Source organism: Gossypium arboreum, chromosome 6 (assembly GCF_025698485.1).
Source record: "Gossypium arboreum isolate Shixiya-1 chromosome 6, ASM2569848v2, whole genome shotgun sequence".
In the NCBI taxonomy this organism is placed as follows: domain Eukaryota; kingdom Viridiplantae; phylum Streptophyta; class Magnoliopsida; order Malvales; family Malvaceae; genus Gossypium; species Gossypium arboreum.
Genome location: NC_069075.1, coordinates 1,707,109 through 1,725,021, shown reverse-complemented (window position 1 = coordinate 1,725,021; position 17,913 = coordinate 1,707,109). Strand labels below are relative to the sequence as shown.

At 31.2% G+C, this 17,913-nt stretch overlaps 2 protein-coding genes across 6 annotated transcripts; both read right to left on the bottom strand.

Annotated features, from left to right (window-relative positions):
* Positions 1 to 2,957: 2,957 nt before the first annotated feature.
* LOC108458248 (peroxisome biogenesis protein 2) lies at positions 2,958 to 7,260 on the bottom strand. 2 transcript variants are annotated; one of them, XM_017757566.2, is made up of 8 exons: positions 6,959 to 7,260; positions 5,716 to 5,832; positions 5,449 to 5,602; positions 4,785 to 4,921; positions 4,574 to 4,674; positions 4,138 to 4,255; positions 3,497 to 3,663; positions 2,958 to 3,271 (listed from the first exon to the last, which is right to left on the bottom strand). In XM_017757566.2, exons 1-8 carry the CDS (start codon positions 7,070 to 7,072, stop codon positions 3,142 to 3,144), a joined length of 1,038 nt encoding a protein of 345 aa, XP_017613055.1. In that variant the 5' UTR covers positions 7,073 to 7,260; the 3' UTR covers positions 2,958 to 3,141. The 2 variants fall into 2 exon arrangements, with proteins under 2 accessions (XP_017613055.1, XP_017613056.1); XM_017757567.2 differs by lacking the exon at positions 6,959 to 7,260 and adding an exon at positions 6,620 to 6,669.
* Positions 7,261 to 8,721: 1,461 nt separating this feature from the next.
* LOC108460965 (regulator of nonsense transcripts UPF3) lies at positions 8,722 to 14,487 on the bottom strand. Of its 4 annotated transcripts, none has more exons than XR_001867697.2 (13): positions 14,215 to 14,487; positions 13,452 to 13,558; positions 13,145 to 13,240; positions 12,908 to 13,006; positions 12,725 to 12,804; positions 12,273 to 12,365; positions 11,549 to 11,663; positions 10,618 to 10,718; positions 9,949 to 10,435; positions 9,542 to 9,648; positions 9,394 to 9,450; positions 9,270 to 9,305; positions 8,722 to 9,128 (listed from the first exon to the last, which is right to left on the bottom strand). XR_001867697.2 is itself a non-coding variant. In XM_017760689.2 (13 exons), exons 1-12 carry the CDS (start codon positions 14,352 to 14,354, stop codon positions 9,412 to 9,414), a joined length of 1,359 nt encoding a protein of 452 aa, XP_017616178.1. In that variant the 5' UTR covers positions 14,355 to 14,487; the 3' UTR covers positions 8,722 to 9,305; positions 9,394 to 9,411. The 4 variants fall into 4 exon arrangements, 3 of the variants coding, with proteins under 3 accessions (XP_017616178.1, XP_017616177.1, XP_052885813.1); XM_017760689.2 differs by having other exon boundaries at positions 8,722 to 9,305; positions 9,949 to 10,095; positions 10,201 to 10,435; XM_017760688.2 differs by having other exon boundaries at positions 8,722 to 9,305.
* Between the last annotated feature and the right edge of the window lie 3,426 nt (positions 14,488 to 17,913).

Sequence of the window (17,913 nt, the reverse complement as noted above, 5' to 3'; positions counted from 1 at the left end):
ACAAAAATAAGTTGCAGGAGATCAGATATGGCTACTTCGAGCATGTACGTCATCTAACTGTTCTAAACTTGTCAGAAAATAGAGGTTTAAAAACATTGCCTACGGAAATTTCACTATTGTTTTCACTAGAATGTCTTGATCTGTCCTATATGGGTATTAGAGAGTTGCCAATAGAGCTGAAATCCTTGACAAAACTGAAAATGTTGGACTTGAGTTACATGGAAGATCTCAGAAGAATTGCACGACATCTGATATCTAGTTTTTCCATGTTGCAAATCTTCAGAATGAATTGTCTGACAAGGAGAGATGACGGCGACGCAGGCAATGTTTTGAATGGGGGTATTAAAAATCTTATAGAGGAATTGAAGTGTTTGCGACATTTGAATGTATTAAGGATGACATTTGAATGTATTAAGGATACCACCAATAGAAAGTGTCTCTGCCCTAGAAAGTTTTTTGAGCTTCAACTTGTTTCAACGTTGCACCGAAGCATTAGAGTTGAGACATTTTAGTGAGTCAGATGTGTTTAATATTTTATGTTTATCAAATATGGAGCGTTTAGAGGAGATACTCTTTTGTGATTGTGGAATCATGGAGATGAAAATGGAAAAGCTGCATATCGAGGTTCCTCCAAGTCCCTTTCACGCATTGAGCCAAGCTACAATTGGTCGTTGTCATGAATTGAAGGACGCGACCTGGCTGGTTCTTGTTCCAAACCTAAGGTTTCTTCGGATAAATAAGTGTCTTAAAATGGAAGAAATATTGAGTGTGGGAAAACTCGGTGAAGTTGCGTATATGGTTGGAATTCCATCCCCTAAACCATTTCTGAAGTTAGAATTCCATCCCCTAAACCATTTCTGAAGTTGGAATCACTTCATTTAGCACATGTACCAAAATTGAACAACATATATCTGTATGTATTACCCTTCCCATGTCTAAAAAGTATTTTATAGATACATGCCCAGAACTGAGGGAGCTTCCTCTCAACTCTGATAGTGCAAAGGGGAATCAGATCACCATTTGGGGAGAGAGTGATTGGTGGGAAAGAGTAATCTGGGAGAATGAAGCTACCCGAGATGCCTTTTTGCCCTCTTTCAAACCTGTTTCTCTCTGAAATGCACAAAATCTTGAACAGTGCTTCACTGTTGTGTGATGTTTGGTTCCATGGAGAAAGATGCTATCTTTATTTCTTTTTTCAATTTGCAGCTTCCATTAATGTTTCTGTATCCTCCCATTTCTAGAGTGGATGGATCATGTTTATTTCAGTCTACTAAGGTTTCAAGTTGTAAAATTCATTGCTACTTTTCTTTTCTTTTTTTAATTTCATCATGTATGGCATGACTTATGATCCCAATATTTGTTTTTTTAGTAATAGTTTACAAAGAGTGCACAAATTTTGCAAATTTAGATTTAAATAGAGGTATATCTCAACAACAATAAACATTCTTCAATCAACACATGTAGACAAACAATAAACAATTTATGTCACAATTTTAAAATTATTATAAGTAAGTCGATTGAGTATTAGTTCAATTGGTATCTTCATTGCTATCAATATAGGAGGATGTAGATTTAAATGCGTTGTGTTAAAATGAATAGATATAATCAGAACATATAGTAAGATTATTCAAAAAAAATTATAATATATAACATGTAAAATGATTTAACAAAAGCTAAAAGCTTTATATGGGACACATAAAAGATTAGATTTGATCCCAAGTAATCTCATTTAAGTGTGACTAAAATTTGATTCAACTAAAAAAAATCGAAAAAATTTTAAATTTTAAATTATTTGAATCGAGTTAATTGAGTCAACTCAATTTTTTTTTTAATTTCGAGTTCGAATCTAATTGAATTTTCGAATTCGATTAACTCGAATAATTTGAATAAACCTAATATTAAACCACCCCACCAACCCTGATCCCAAGCAATCTCATTTAGGGGTGAGTAAAATTCAATTTGATTAAAAAAAATTGAAAAAAATCGAATTTTGAATCATTCAAATGAGTTAATCAAAATAATCGACTCAACTCCCTTTTTTTTTCAAATTCGAATAAACCTAATATTAAACTACCCCATTTTTGCCACTCTTCAACTTTTTTTTTTCCTTGCCTTTCTCTTCAATATTTTTTTTTTTTGTTTTCCCTCCCTTTTTACCCCAAAAATCAAACCCCTCCACAAATTTTTTTATCACCCTCCCCTTTTTACTCCCAAAAATCAAAATCATAAAAATAAAAAAATTACATAAAGATAAAAAAAATCAAATTTATTTTTTAATTTAACCCGAACAAATATATTTGATTTGATTCAAATTTCATCTCACTCGACTCGATTCAAAAAAATTTCAAATCAAATTAGAATGGTAAAATATAATTCGTCAATTCTTTTAACTCAAAATTCAATTCAATCAAACGCCCACCCCTAATATCATTTTCCTTCTCACTTATCAAAAATAGAATTGATTTAACAAAAAAATTGAAACCTCTTAAAATAATTTAATGCATATTATTTAATTCGAATAAATATAAAATATTGAAAACTATTCATTCATTTTAATAAAAATAAAATTCCCACATTTACTCAATTTTTTTATTCTTAGATTATAATTTCTTTTTAAAATGTGTAATTTAAAAGTTTTCACAAAACTATTATTAACAATATTTATATATATATATATATATAAGCAAAAGATTAAGTTCTTTTTAGAGATTAAAATTTTTAAAAAAATTGAGAAAAAATATAAAAACAGAAGCAAAAGAAAAAAGAGATGAAAAGAGATTGGGGTTAAAAAATATATTAAAGAAAATGGAGCAATTATCAATTATGCCCTCACAATTTTTTATAAATAAAAAAATCAAAAATGACAATTATAATGGCTCTCAAAAGAGCTGGTCATATATATATAGATAGATAAATATATCTGTATCCACCAAATATCTTAAAAATCCAAAAAAAAATTTCCAGCTAAAAAAAAATGACCACATTATGAATGTGACAATTTGACAAAAGAATGATTAATTTCCCCCCAGTCAAGTGAGGGGTCAAAACAGAAGGCAATTGTTTTCTCAAAACTATATTGTATTCCCACATCAGGCAATTTTGTTCCATATTCTAAGTGTACAATGCTCTTATCCAACTAAATTACTGATTATGAGTTTTATGTTCAACGATGCTGCTGTGCCGTTGCATTGCCACAACAGGCTCACTGCACCGGGAACACCGGAACGACGGAGCTGCCGCACATCGTGTTCGTAGGCAGTAGTAGCAATACCTGTCAATACGAAAATTTAACCATTTACAGGCAAGCAATACTTGAAAATTAATCTCCAACACTGCAAATGCATATACTTAGTAGAAACCGGTGTACACGGTAGCAATTAACATGATGAAAACATCTTTGTATTTATTTTGAGCTAATCGTCGTTGCACAAGGCAAGTACGGTGAACAGAGACTAGAAGAATATCTGGAGAATATGATAGGAATCAGTTAACTTACCTGTGCTGACAAGGGAGAGCAAGATACGGAGTTGTTGGACTTGCCCGGCAAATGGGACAAGTCGAATCGTCCTCTGTAGAACTTGAAGATTTGTTCTTCGAGAACGGGTGAAGAACACTTTTAACCGTTGAAGAGTTTAGAAGAGGGAGAAGCAGCAACAGCATTTCCTGCTTAATAGAAAAGCAAATGTAAGAACAAAAATACATTCATCGCAACAGAAACTCCCAGCAGCCAGCCCTTCCTATTCATTCTAGGTGAGGTTTTCAAGTCAAGGTTGTTTGAACCAGACTGAACCGGGCAGTCAGACTGGGAACCAGCCGGGGCACCAGTCAGGACAAAGGCATTAGACTGATTGAATCGGGTTTTTTAAAATATTGTTTATGAATTTTTAATGATATATTTAATGGAACCAGACGAACAGATCGAACTGGTGGCTTGACCGGTTTGACCACCAGTCTGGTTCTAAAAACCTTGTTTCGAGTATCAGAAATGAATAATGCGAAACACTAAATTTTAACAGCTGATAAATAGGTTTTCCGTAAATTCTCCATTGATAGGCACCCCGAGTACCGTCTTTTATTCTGTTAGAGACTAGGCTACAAACAACAACATACATTTCGACAAGTAAAAGGAAACATTACCGAGAACTCATTCCACACTAACTGGCGATTCATGTACTCAAAGCTAACTGCTCGATTCATATTCGGGCTTTCATAGACAAGCCTTGCTCTTAAAGCTCTTTCAATGAGGTTCCTATACCTGCATTAGAAACAACAGATGAAATCGGATAAATGTCAATTGCTGAGAGGTGGTTATAGAAAAACAGGTTTTTCAGAACCACCTAAAAAGTTCCCTAATCATCAAGCATTCGTGTTTCTAGACTATCGTAATGCATATCAATCCAACAACCATACAAACCAATCAATTTCTAATAGTAAAGATGAAAAAAACGAAAACTTGGTACAAAATCTAGTAAGTTAAATCACTATGCTTGTTATCAGTGCTTGTGTCCTTTTGCATGTGCTTATTTTCCTAATGAGATTCAAGAATACAACTTTTTCAATAATTAAAACCTACCTCCCTGTGTAAAGAAATAAGAGGAGGTTGCCAAATGACGCAGCCTTATAAAGCCCTTCAATATGTTGCATCAAACCCCAAACTCGCCGTGCCAATGGCCTCTGAAAACAGGAAATCAGTACCGACTTCAGACCATGTCCAAACTCTTCCCAAGGAAGAACACAAAGAAGAGGAAAACAGAAAAGAAAGGATACAAACGATGAATCAGCACCTGTTCAGAATCACCCCATCGACGAAAAGCAGAGAATGACTGTAAACGAGCCCAAATGTACTGACCACCAACTGCGGCAATGCAATACCACATCTTCTGAGCAACAGTTAGCCCAGGCCCTTCCAAACCTGTTCTTACTGCAGAATGATAAAGAGTAGCACAATGTAAGGCCCTTGATAAGGCTACACGAGACAAAAGAAAGGAACGAGTAAAGAAAAGAAAATGTTAAATAACATAAAGGGAGTAAACACAATTCAAAACTGAAAACATTAACTAAGGTAAACTGCTCCATCTAAAATACGCTAAAAAAGATTGTTCCAAAGAAGTAGATGTAATTTTCATATAATAGCACTGATAATTGCAGTCATAAATAAAGTCAGTAACAATGATCATAAATAAAGTCTAAATAACACTGATACCAAAGCATGATTTGGTCAGCAAACTAAGATGCCATTTTACTTAGACTCAAGTGTGTTGGATATGCATCTAACACAGGCATGTTTAGATTTTTCCTCAAGGTTTTGCATGTATTTGAAGGGCTCGCAGAGGGTTATATCCTCGTATCCATGTCCAAAAATGTTTCAAACATGGACATTACACGAAAAATGAAGAACCGGAGCAACATATGTAGCACAATAATAAAAAGAAGTCCAGACCTTCTTACCATTTTCTCTTATTTCCACGGCACGTTCATCTCGGTACCTCAAATTCATAAGAGCAATTCCTGGAGTAGGTTTATCTACCCAAATTGAGAACCTCCAAATGAGAAACTCAAGAAAAGCATCAAGTTCGGGTTCATATTGAAATAACATTCCTGGCTAACCCCAATAAAACAAAGAAACAAACTCAGACAATCGGTTTCAGAAACTTCATTTACAATTAAACCATTAATGGATGCAATAACCAAAAAAAAAAAAAAAAAGAACATTACCTTCATCAAGGAGAAAACTTTAACCAACTGTTCTTTCAACATAGCTGACATCTCAATATCCAATCTGGCGGCATCAAACTGATTAACCCTAGATATTGATATCGGTAGCGTCGAATGCTGCAACAATTGACCAAGAACAGTTAATAAAAAAGTTTACTAAAGTTAAAAAACAGCAAAATAGAAAAGAATCCCATCTTGAAATTGTCTATAATTTTAACCTATTCACCAAAAGATCAAAACCTTTCTATAAAAGTCTTCCATATCTATAACTAGAGAACTAAGAGAGTGCTTGGTTGAGGGGAAAATGGAAGGATGAAAGGAGAGTGTGGAAAAGTGAAAAGAAAATAAATTGTAAATGTGTTTGGTAGGAAAGAAAATTGAGAGGAAAGAAAACAGGAGATGCCTATTTTCCATCCTAATGCATAAAAACAAATCATTCCAAATTAGAATGAAATGAGGAGAGAAAATAAGGGAAGCAAGCATGGAAATTCAAAATTGTGCATTTTTCAAAAGTTCTAGTTTATTTTTCTTATTTTTCAACTCTACCAAACAATGAATCAAAAGAAATTATCTTTTTCATTCAATTTTTCCATCTTTCCTACCAAGCACACCAATGAAAATTTATATTTTCCATCTTTCCCTTTTTCTACTTTTTCAAATTTCTATCTACTCTACCAAGCAAAACCTAAAACTTCATTTCTTTTTCCCATTACATAATGCAATTCCATTCAACGTTAGCAAAATTATACCTTGATACCCAAAAATTCATAATCAAACAAGTTCCCATGCATTCTCAAGGCCAGTAATCATTAATCAGACAGTTAAAAGGAAAATCAACAAAGGGTAATGTCTTTTATTATTCAACTTCAACTAAATTTTCACAAAAAAGATTTAAAAAATTAACCTGATGAGAAAGAGAAACAGAGTGCCAGTGAGGAAGTTACCCAAAAATTCTCCAGATAGATTAAAAGTTGTCATTTTTTTCCCAATTTATTCAACATTAGCAAATTAATACCTTGATACCCAAAATTCAAAATCCTCATATAAAAATGAAAAGAAAAAGTTACCCAGAAATTTCCCAGATAGATTTCAATAAATAAAAACACCCTATGAATTCTTAAGGCCAGTAATCAATAATTGAACGGATAAAAAGAAAATCAACAAAGGGTAACCTCTTTTATTGCTTAATTTCAACAAAATAATATTCATAGCCAAAAAAAAAAAAACTTAAAAGAGTGTGAACCTGATGAGAAAGAGAAACAGAGTGCCAGTGAGGAAGTAGCTTTTGATAAGAAGTAATCCATGCATCTTCTCGTGGCGGTGGTGCTGTTGATGGATTGCTTCTAAGACTAATCATTTGATGAAAATTAAATTATGATTTTCTTTCTTCTTCTTTTTTTGGCGCAAATTTTATATGATTGAGATTTGTTTGTTGTCGAAATCTTGAAGATGGGGTTATTTAATTTATTTATTTATTCTGGACTCGGCTGCTCTGTTTCTGAAAATGATGCTAAAAGCTTCGAGAGGTGGACTTGAGTTAACTCGCAACTTGCAACTCATTTATTGCGTTTATAAATAAATAATAGGGAAAATTGCAATTAATGTCATTAGATTATTAGTAAATTTATCTTTTGATCACTCAACTTTAAAAACATACAAAATAGTCATTGAGCTATTCTACAATTCTCATTTAAGTCATTGGTGAACTATTTCATTGGACTATCAAGGTTTTCTTTAAAGTCTGATTGTGAATTTCAAGTGATGATTCGACAATCGATGCGGTGGATCAGTATTCATCGACAAGTAGAAAAACATACATTAGATCCAAATCGATCTGATAGTCAATGTCAAATATTAGAGAAAAATAGTTTGAATTTTAGTTTACAAATTCATGATATTCAAAGTTATTTCATGAAAAAAAAATGAATTATAGAAGAAAAGAAAAAGAAAACTTTCGATTGGTGTAGGTAGAACGAACAAAGAAAATAATATGACAATAATTTTAATAGCCTAATTACTTAAATGAAAACTTTCAGACAATTAAATTATCATTTTGTAATTTTTAAAATTAAGTGATCAAAACGTAAATTTATTAATAGTAGATAACCTAAACAATAAAAACTTAAATTTATTAATAGTTGGTAACCGAAACAATAAAACTTAAATTTGGGATTGGACGGTAATTTTGTCTATTTTGTAAGATTTTAGGCACACCCACAAAACGATAAAAGAATAAATAATTGTATAATATAATTATTTAAGATGGAAGAAAATTAAAAAAAAAAAAGTAACATCAGAGGCCATTTCAAGAAGGGGCTGGCATCCGCCTTACCTCCCCTAACATGAAAATTTATTATTTAACTCTTCTAAATTTTTTAAAATTTTAAATTAGTAAAAATAAAATTATAGTTTAATCTCTTCAAAAATTATAAAAATTAGATTTAATTATTTAAAAATTATAAAGATATAGACTATAAAAATTAAAATTTTATTCAGCCCACTAAAAGTTATTCTAGCTTAGCCTACTTAATATTAAAGTTTTGAGTAAAAGAATGCATGTGAAATTTAATTTTGAAGTTTTAATTTGAGAATTTTCAAATAATAAAGTTAATCATATAACAATTATAATTAAACTATTTTATATTTGTACAAATTATTAATATTTTTAGTTCTTATTGTTTGGCAAATAAAAAACATAAATTATAAGTAGATTTATCATTTTAATGTGAAAATTCTTTTAATTTATTTCTTTTAATATTATCTTTTAATTATATCATAAATATATTAAACAAATTTTATAAATTAAATTCAATTAATCAAATATCACCTACTGTCTATGCATAATACACATACTCAATCATAATGTATATTATAATTTTTAAATATCCATATTATCCATGTATTAGTTTTATATGATTAAGTGTCTATGTATAAAACCCATATTCAATCTTACTTGAGCATTCAAATATATCAAATCCATATGACCTTACTGTAATTTTATCATCCTTTTCTAACTTCCAAAGTACAACCTTTATATTAAAAAGATATTCAAGTAAACTTACAAACGCTTTGCACTACATCTTTCAATACTAAGTTCAGAGTTCGTGTTCGGAGTTCGAATCTCAACATCTACGATTTTTTTTTCCTTAGTTCCCAGACTACAACCTTCTTTTTCATAAATATATAGAGAGAGACCAAATATGATTCAAGCAAACTTCAAAAAACTTTGCACTGCATCATTCAACAAAACACTAAAGAAAAAGAAACCCACAAGACCATCCAGTAAAATCTCCCCCTTCCAGCAACACCACTGATTTATCACCAATATTCTTGATCCAGTCAGTCATCTCTTTCGGACCACACCAAATTTCGGACGATCCGATTCTTCGCCAATGCTTGCTCTTGACAGTCATCTAATAAGAGGATTAATATAGTAGCAGGTAAAGGACTAATCAAGAACATATTCTGGAGAATACAACTATTGCAAACCCAACAAGGCAAATAGGTTGTGTTGCATATGCAAAAGCCATTGCAGCATGGCGGAAGATAAGAACCTCGAAATTGGGTCAAAAGGGTCACAATGCAAAACCCTGTAGATAGAATGAAAATAGTTTCACAAACCCAGAAAGAAGACTGAGGTATAGAATCTTAATGGGATTGGATACAACACCGGCTTACCAGTTTAAGATAGATTCTCTAAGAACCAGAGGATGATTTCTGAACCCAAACTTGTTTCTGCAAGTAGATAAGAAGAAATGAACATGAGAACCAAAGGTGAACAAAAGATGACAGATTCTGCAGTTGGTTCTTCATCGGATTTACTGACCTCATGGGCTCCGGAGCCAGTAGCACCTCCTCTTTTTGAAGGCTTGACTTCACTTGATACAGCAGATCCATCGGCTGCAGGGCCCCGACCGAATTGTCGATTGGAACCTGCATGAATGTATCAATTAATATGACATTCTAGTGCTACTGTATGAGACAACGATGCTGAATTGATCAAATTATAGATATAGACTACAACAGATTTCTGACGCAATATTACATCAATAGCTATGTCTCATTTCATTTCTCATTGGGTAATAACCAGAGGATCATAGGCAGAAAATGAGGTAAATTAGCTTCCCTCATTTCTAGCAAATTCAAATAGGATGACAACTTGATACAAGAACTATATACCAAATTCATCCACACTAGCAAAAACCAGATATTCATGTGCAGAAGCATTAATACCTTCCATGGATCGAGAGGCCTGCACTGATTGTATAAAACGCTCCTCGCTGGATTGCGAAACATCAGAACGATGAAGAGGGGCCCATACACCACGATCAGGTCTATCCTTATTTCTTGTACGTTTTTCATGCTTCTCACTTCCAGAACCTGAACCATGCAGTCCCTTTTTGATGAACTTATCATCTGAAACTCTTTTTGTATCACCATCAGATTTCAATGCAGGCATTTCATTAGGGACATGACCATTCATACCCGATCGTGTATTAGATGGCTGGGGAGGTCTTTTGACAGTGTCCGGACTTTGAGTTTTCTGCTGAGGCTGGACTGCTGCTGAAGATTGATTTTGGCCCGCTTCATTTCTCAAAAGTATGCTCCTTATTAACTTTCCACCAGCTTTGCGTCTTTGACCCTGTCTTGAAGCAGATGAACCAGGTGAATTTACTGCAGGAGATGATGCACCCTGCTGTTCAGATGCACCCTCTGGCACCTAGGAATCCAAAAGGAGATCATCATAATATGCATCCATAAAATTGAAAGAACCAATTCAAAAGTCAACTCCATAAGCAAATATAAAACGATTCCCAGCCCAGTATATATCAAACTGAAATATAGCTAACAATGGACACCGTGAGGAATAAAAATGAGACAAATTAAATGAAAATATCTTACATTAGATGCCTCTCGATCTTTTGGTTTTAGGAGAAGGACCTTTTTCTTCCCAGAATCAGCAGAAAAAGTAATTCCAGTTACAGGACCATCAATACCACAGACTGCAATGCAATTCGTTATTAAAAAAGAAAAATTAAGAACCAAATGAAAAGGAGATAATTCAAACAAGTCCAGAGACAACAAAGCATCAACTTAAACATATATATGCACAGACAATTAGAATTAACTGCAAATAGAATGGCAAGCGGCTCTTGCACTTGTTCCAGTATAATAAATGATAACAGGAAAAAAAAAAAAAAAGGCCCGCATTATTTCACACCTTCACCCAGCCATATGAAATATAGAGATAAAATGTATTCTAAAGTATGAACTCAAGTTGACCTAAAGATCCATCATGGGGGCTCCATTAAGCAAAACTTCAATGTATTCCCTTTTAAGGCACTATAAGAAACTAGCAGCAGCAGAGCATATCAGTGTTACATGGGTCAGCTATATCTATAAAATGTATATAATCTCTCTGGTCTCCAAGTTATAAGGGAAGGGTCATCACGGGTAAAATTAAATGCAGAATAACAGGTGGCATTGGCATTGATAGCAGGTAAAGAATACAAAAGTCCTTTTTCAGAAACATATAGAATTAGCTTCGCAATAAAACACATTCATAGAACATGCTAAGCCTTCTGGTTAGCCATTTAATGAGATGTGTTAGCAGACAACTTTGAGCACTCAGAGATTTATATTAATTTAATCCAGTAACAAACACGAGAACAGTATGAGCCATTTTTATGTGCAAAAATAATCAATAACTTAGTTCCTTTCACTAGACCTGCATCTTGCAAACATTCATGTTATAAACACTAACAAGTTGGCATAAATGCTAACACAGATCTATGTGGATAATAACCTCTGCTAAGACTGTTTAAACCCTTACCAGTTCCATTCTCTCTTATTTCTTTCGCGACAGAAGTCACTAATTGATCCTCTTGCTTGGATGCTACAAAATAATTGGACTTTTTTGCACCTTTTGCACTGTCTTTTTGAATATACTGCCAATCAAACAAGTTTCATTGAATGAGAAAATAAAAAGCTATCCACCTTCAAAAATAAAACACGCACACAAAGTAACACATGATCATTGGAAAGGATCATTTAGAATAACTTCATATGAAAGAGAGTCGATGACTACAATATTTTAGTATATCAAAACTTCATGCAAAATTTGCTCCAATGATTTTTAAAATATTAAAAGCATCCTACAAGCATTCACCTAAGGATACCATCCTACAAGCATTTCCGAAGGACTTTCAAGGTGCTTCAAATTTTAGAAACCAGCCAATTTTGACATCTTATTCAACCGCAAGTGCCTCAACAAGTTGCTTCCTAATAATCTTTACATGCAAGGAGAGAGCAAGACTAAATATCAACTAAGAACAGAGTCACAATTATAAAGCAGATCATCCAGATAAGCAAAAGCTATGCTCTTGTAAAAATAAAAGGCCCCTGATTCACCAGTAGGACGACTTTATAAGAGAAATCCACAAAAATGCAAATATACTAATTTTCGGAAGTACTGAAAGGTTTACATTCATGTAGCAAAAGTACCATATGCTCAAATATCCAGCAATGAAATAAATAATAAAGCTATTGACACAGACCTTTTTCTTCTCAGAGCCCTTGCCACTTGATCCAGGCTTGCCTGTAGACGCAGCAGCAATTTTTCTGCCAACCTTTCTTATAGTGATTGACCCCTGTCATCAAAACAAACCAAAATGTGGTCACTGAAGGACTGCTTATTAATTCATTTCTGTTTCCATTTCCTTTTCCTGGGACAATTTTAAACATAAGGATCTCAAGAAAATAGTGACCCAATGAGGCATTAGTAAATATTAGACTGCAGCATGGGTGACAGACATCTCATGGACACTTTCTGGTCAAATTGGATTCTAAAAATTCAAGTGGAAATTTAAGAGGAAAAGAAACCATGCAAATACCTTCTGTCAACGATATGCCCATCATGTTTTAATAAAGTTGGATAACACAGATGCAAGCGCAATGAACTAAAAATAACAAAATGATATAAACTTGCATCTCTTCCATGGTAAAATACCTGAGTTCCACTCTTGGCAGCTCGTTTCTGACGCACAAATTCCATTAGTGGTGTAACAACAGGAGCTTCTTTTGGAGCACCTAGAAAAGAATAAAGAACAGCCAAGGAAATCACACTCATATTAGGGTGGCAAAAACTCATAACTAGATTTAACAATTTTTTATTCCTTCTATCATAACTAACCAGATAGTTCTGCTTCTTTTCTCTCCAACTGAATCTCAGCACTGGGAAGATTCTCAACAGGTTTTGCAATCAATTTGAGAAATTCCAAATAATCAGGATCTAGTTTCATAAAAGAAAAAGAAGATTTAGTACAAGATAAAAAGCTATAACTATCATTTCAAGGTTAGTTAGAAAAGATTCTGTTAAATATATGTGCCTAACAATAAACTCCTGTTCTTTTTATTAAAAAAAATGCACCTTTGAAAATGGTCCCTTCACGACCATCCTTTTTAGAGCTGGGCTTTGGTACACGCTGTGAAGGAGCATATTCAACAATGGCCTTAAATTGAGTACCTGAAATAAGGGGCATCAAAATGAAAAATTAGAATAGAAGGACCAATGGGTATATTAAACTCAGAGACAAAGAAATTAACATATTGCGATCAAATTGAACAAATGCAAACAACAGTTGCATTTCACATTTTTAGAAAGAATTCCGTAAGCTGTCCTCTAAACCTACAGTTCATAAGCGTCGTAAAGGATCAACCATTTAACCATGACGTACCCTTCTCATTAACAAATATATGCCCATCAAAGAACTCAGCAAACTCAAAGACATCTTCAGGCCTATTGAAGTTTATGTAGGCTCGGGAGTAACTCTGTTGCTTATGGCTGCAAGTGTTTCAAGAACCAACCAAAAAAAATCCATAAAGATCAAAAAATGGAGTAAAAGGAAAATATCTAAATAAAAGCATGTTCAAATTAAAATTTCAAAAGTTTCTTAATTTTCCATAATTTTCAATCATATCTTAGTTAAATTCATCTTCTTCCCAAGCCTTCTACTATGACCAACATTTAGTTGGCCAAAATATATATATGACTAGCATTTACAGGATTGAAAATTATGATAATTTCTTTTAATTCCATGCAGTTCTCCAAGAAGCAAAGTAAGGAAACATAGTAAAGAAAACCATATTCCTAGCTTAAAAAATACATAAAAGAATAACCTTAGCTCTGAAATTAGTTTCAAATTTTAACTTTCAATTATTCCAACCTACCCCCCCCCCCGGGCTTCTTCCCAGCTGCTAAAGAGCAAGAAATTACTGTCTTAATCCAAACAACAAAACTAAATCTTATCAAATACCAATCCTTAAAGGCATAAACAAGAAATTCAACAGTGCAATCACAAATTGTGCCTAATTGGATACCCTAGGAATAAACTAGAAAACAAAATACAAATAAACCCCCCGCAAAAAAAAAAAGAAACGAAATAAGGCAAATTAAGGGGATATTAGAAACTGGGCAAATTAAAAGTTGGAAACCCTAACCTGCACTTGCCGAGACGGAAAGAGAACCAATTATAACGATCGGAGAAACGATCGTCGATTTGAGAAATAATAAAGGGTTCAGTGACGGACGGTGGTAGATGCCTTATCACCACTTTCGTTTTACGCAACGGCTCCTTCATCTCGATTTCTCTTCCTCAAATTCCTTCGGGTTTTTTAGGGATTCAATTTCCAGTTTCTTTTATTTCTGAAGTCTTAACGCAAAAGTTTTTCGTACGAGAGTCTCTTTTTTGCACAGGGATTTTTATTTTCTTTTTCCCTTTTTATAATTTATTTATTATTTATTATTTTATTATTAAAATACTAAAATTTATAATTAATTTGTAGATAATCCCTACCAATACTTAATTAAATAATTAATTATAAAATCAAATTAATTTATTTAAATTTATAGCGGTAATTTAGGTATAATGTTTTAATTTCAATCCTTCTCCTATCTAAACATTGAGATTAACATTATTCTCTTTACTTTAATTTATTAACATTTGCTCCTTATACTCTACAAAAATTACGAAGAATCTAATTAGGCAGCACTACTAAACCTTCATGTTAAATCGATAGTCTAGAAATTAGTTGTTCGATAATTTATATTAGGAAAAGTTATAGTTCATCGAATTATATGCAACAAAATAGAAAAATAGTAGTGTAAGTTTAAATGTTTACTAACAATTAGATTGATTTATTAGTTTTTGTATAGGACAATGATCAGAGGCGGAGTTAAGGAGCTGTAAGGGTTCCGGCCCTCTTAAAATGAAAAATTTTTCATTTAAGGTTTTTATAATTAATAAATTTTAAATTAATAATGATAAAATTACACTTTGACCCCTTAAGTATGATAAAATTTTATCTAATCATTTAAAATTTATAAAGATATAGATTATTAAAATAGTAAAATTATATTTTACTATCATAAAATATATACAGTTTAATTCCGCCCCAAAAAAATTCATAATTAAGTCAAGTTAATTTCACCAAATGTCCTCGAATTATAATTCAAAATTTAAATTGGTTCCCAACTTAAAATTGTTTTAATTGTGTCATCAATATTTTAATATCATATCAATTATGTCCTTCTGTTAGCCTAACCATTAGCTTGGACATTAAATGTCAACTTTAAATTTGACGTGAAATATATTTAAAATACATGGACCAAATTATAAACACATGTCTATCCATTACATAGGCATCTTTAATCTATACAATAAAAAAAGGCTTACATTTTATTGACATTCTTTTTTATGGTCCAATTTATATTCCCTTTTTTTTTTAAATGTCAAAATCAAGTTACTCGTGCAATAAATACACACGAATTTATAATTTAATCAATGTATTTTAATACGATTCATGTTAGATCCAAACTAGCAATTAAGATCTAAATTGATAGCTATACCAACAAAAGGTCTAATTGAGAATACTAATACTGTAAGTATTTAAGTATAATGTTTTGATGTTTAGGAATTAATTTAGATAATAATTTAAGGATGCTTGGTTAATTAACCCAATTTTATTTTAATAAAAACAATACGTAATTTAAATCATGTTTCTTTTTATCTCCATTTAAGTTCAAGTTGTATATGTAATAAGTACATACATATTTATAATTTAATCCACGTATTTTACATATATTTCATCTTAGATTGAGTTGTCATTTAGCACTCAAACTCAAAGACAAAAGCAAAGGGGGTAGGCAACGGCCTTGGTCCCCCTTAAAATGATACATTTATCATTTAATAACTTCAAACTTTAAGAAATTGTATTTTGACCATTGATAATTTATGATTCATCTATGGCTCTCCTAAAGCAATTTTCTAAGTTCATCCCTACTCAAATAAATAGGTAGACTAACATAAAGACTTATTAATACAACACGAATATTTTGAGAACTCAATTAATAACATCTTGAAGTTCGAAACCAATTTAAAATTTGAACCAAACGTTTAATAAAATTGTCCTAAAAAGTAATTTTGAAACATTTTTAAAAAAAGTTTAATTTTGAATTTCACCCTTATATTTTTATGAAAATTAAAAATTTAGTCTATATATTTTAATTCGTCATAACTTGGTCCTCGTACTTTACAATAACCAGTAAATGTACTATAATTGTTGGAAAACATGTGAACTTATACTGTTAATTATGCTAATGTATTGTATATAATTTGATGAACAATTAATTTTTGTTAATATTTTGCATATAAATTATTAAACATTTAACTTTCAAGGCATCGAATTTAAGGTGAAGATTTAATATAATACAAAATAATTAAATTAAATTCTTAATTTTCGTAAAATATAAAAATTAAATAATGATAAATTAAAATAAACGTATGAATTTTTATAAAATAAAAAGGTAACATTGGAAGTTAAGAAAACAATAAAAGGACAAAACAACAAAATATTGTCTTTGCTGTCACCTTTTCCTAAGTGAAGAAATCAAATAAGGAAAAAAAGGACGAAACCCTAATTGGATTGCATTCAATCAAAATTCAACAATTGTCTCAATCCTTTTTCAATCAAGCAAGTAGATCGATTTTGATATCTTCAATTTCAATCAATTTATTTTAATTAATATATATATTAGGATTGTTCCCAAATCAATCCGTAAATTATACCCAAGATTATTAAATTATTGATATTTTGGTCATTCAACTTTAAAATGTTACAACATAGTTACTGAATTATTCGAATATTTTTATTTAAGTCACTGAATTATTTAAAATTTTTTATTTAAATTCCTAAACTGTTAAGTTTTTTTTATTAAAAAATTCTAGTTAGTGAGCTCCGATTGACGATTCAATGATCGTTACAATGGATCAATACCATCAACGAGTAAAATAATATACTTTAGACCAAAATCAATTTGACGATTAATGTCAGAGATTATAGAGAAAATTATTTAAATTTTGGTTCGCAAATTCGTGACGTTTAAAGCTATTCCTTCAAAGAAAAAAAAATTTAACTATAGAAGAGAAGAATAATGAGAACTTTTGATTAGTGTAAGAGATGCGAACAAGGAATATCATACAATAATATTTTTTAGTTATATTCTTTTTTCTTTTTTGAAAACTTGTCATTTTCTCCCGTTTTAATTTTTTTAGATTTTAATTTTCATTCATCTCTGTTCTTCTTCATTTTGCCCTTTCTTTAAAGAGAACAGAACAAAACAGAGTTAAAACAAAAAATTTATCTTCTTTTTTCGTTCATTTTTACAATTCGGCTCCTCTAACCTCCTTCACTGCAACTCTTCGGTGAGAATTACTTCAGATATTAATTCGAAGAAAAATAAAACGGTTGAATCAAAATTTATAAATTTTTAATTTTTTATAATTTTTATGATAATTTATTTAATTTATTTCAAACAGATTAGGCACATTTAATCACTTATCCAATTTTTAAATTATAATATTATTTATTTAAAAATTCATAAAATATTAGTTTTCAAAATTAAGTATTTATAATTTAAAATTTTAATAAATGAAAAAATATAATATATATAAACACTAAATATTAAATGAGGGCTAAAAATTAAATTAATAAAATAATACCAATAAACTTAAATAGACTTAACTCTTAAGTTAATCATTTTAAATATGGAAGAATTTATGTAAAATTTGAAGAAAAAAAACTTTTGAGTTAAATTTATATATAGACTTAACTATGTGTGGTTAGATTCAAATTAGAAGT

Bases quoted from the DNA above. Each gene is read 5' to 3' on its own strand.
- LOC108458248 (XM_017757566.2), bottom strand. From the start codon at position 7,072: ATGATTAGTCTTAGAAGCAATCCATCAACAGCACCACCGCCACGAGAA. The intron at 4,256-4,573 runs GTAGGTTTTAAT...TTTCTAATGCAG, and splicing joins TTATTTCTTTACACAGGGAG to GTATAGGAACCTCATTGAAA. The intron at 3,664-4,137 runs GTAATGTTTCCT...TCTATTAAGCAG, and splicing joins TAGTGTGGAATGAGTTCTCG to GAAATGCTGTTGCTGCTTCT.
- LOC108460965 (XM_017760688.2), bottom strand. From the start codon at position 14,354: ATGAAGGAGCCGTTGCGTAAAACGAAAGTGGTGATAAGGCATCTACCA. The intron at 13,559-14,214 runs GTTAGGGTTTCC...AAACACTTGCAG, and splicing joins TTCCGTCTCGGCAAGTGCAG to CCATAAGCAACAGAGTTACT. The intron at 10,719-11,548 runs GTAAGGGTTTAA...ATTGCATTGCAG, and splicing joins AATAAGAGAGAATGGAACTG to TCTGTGGTATTGATGGTCCT.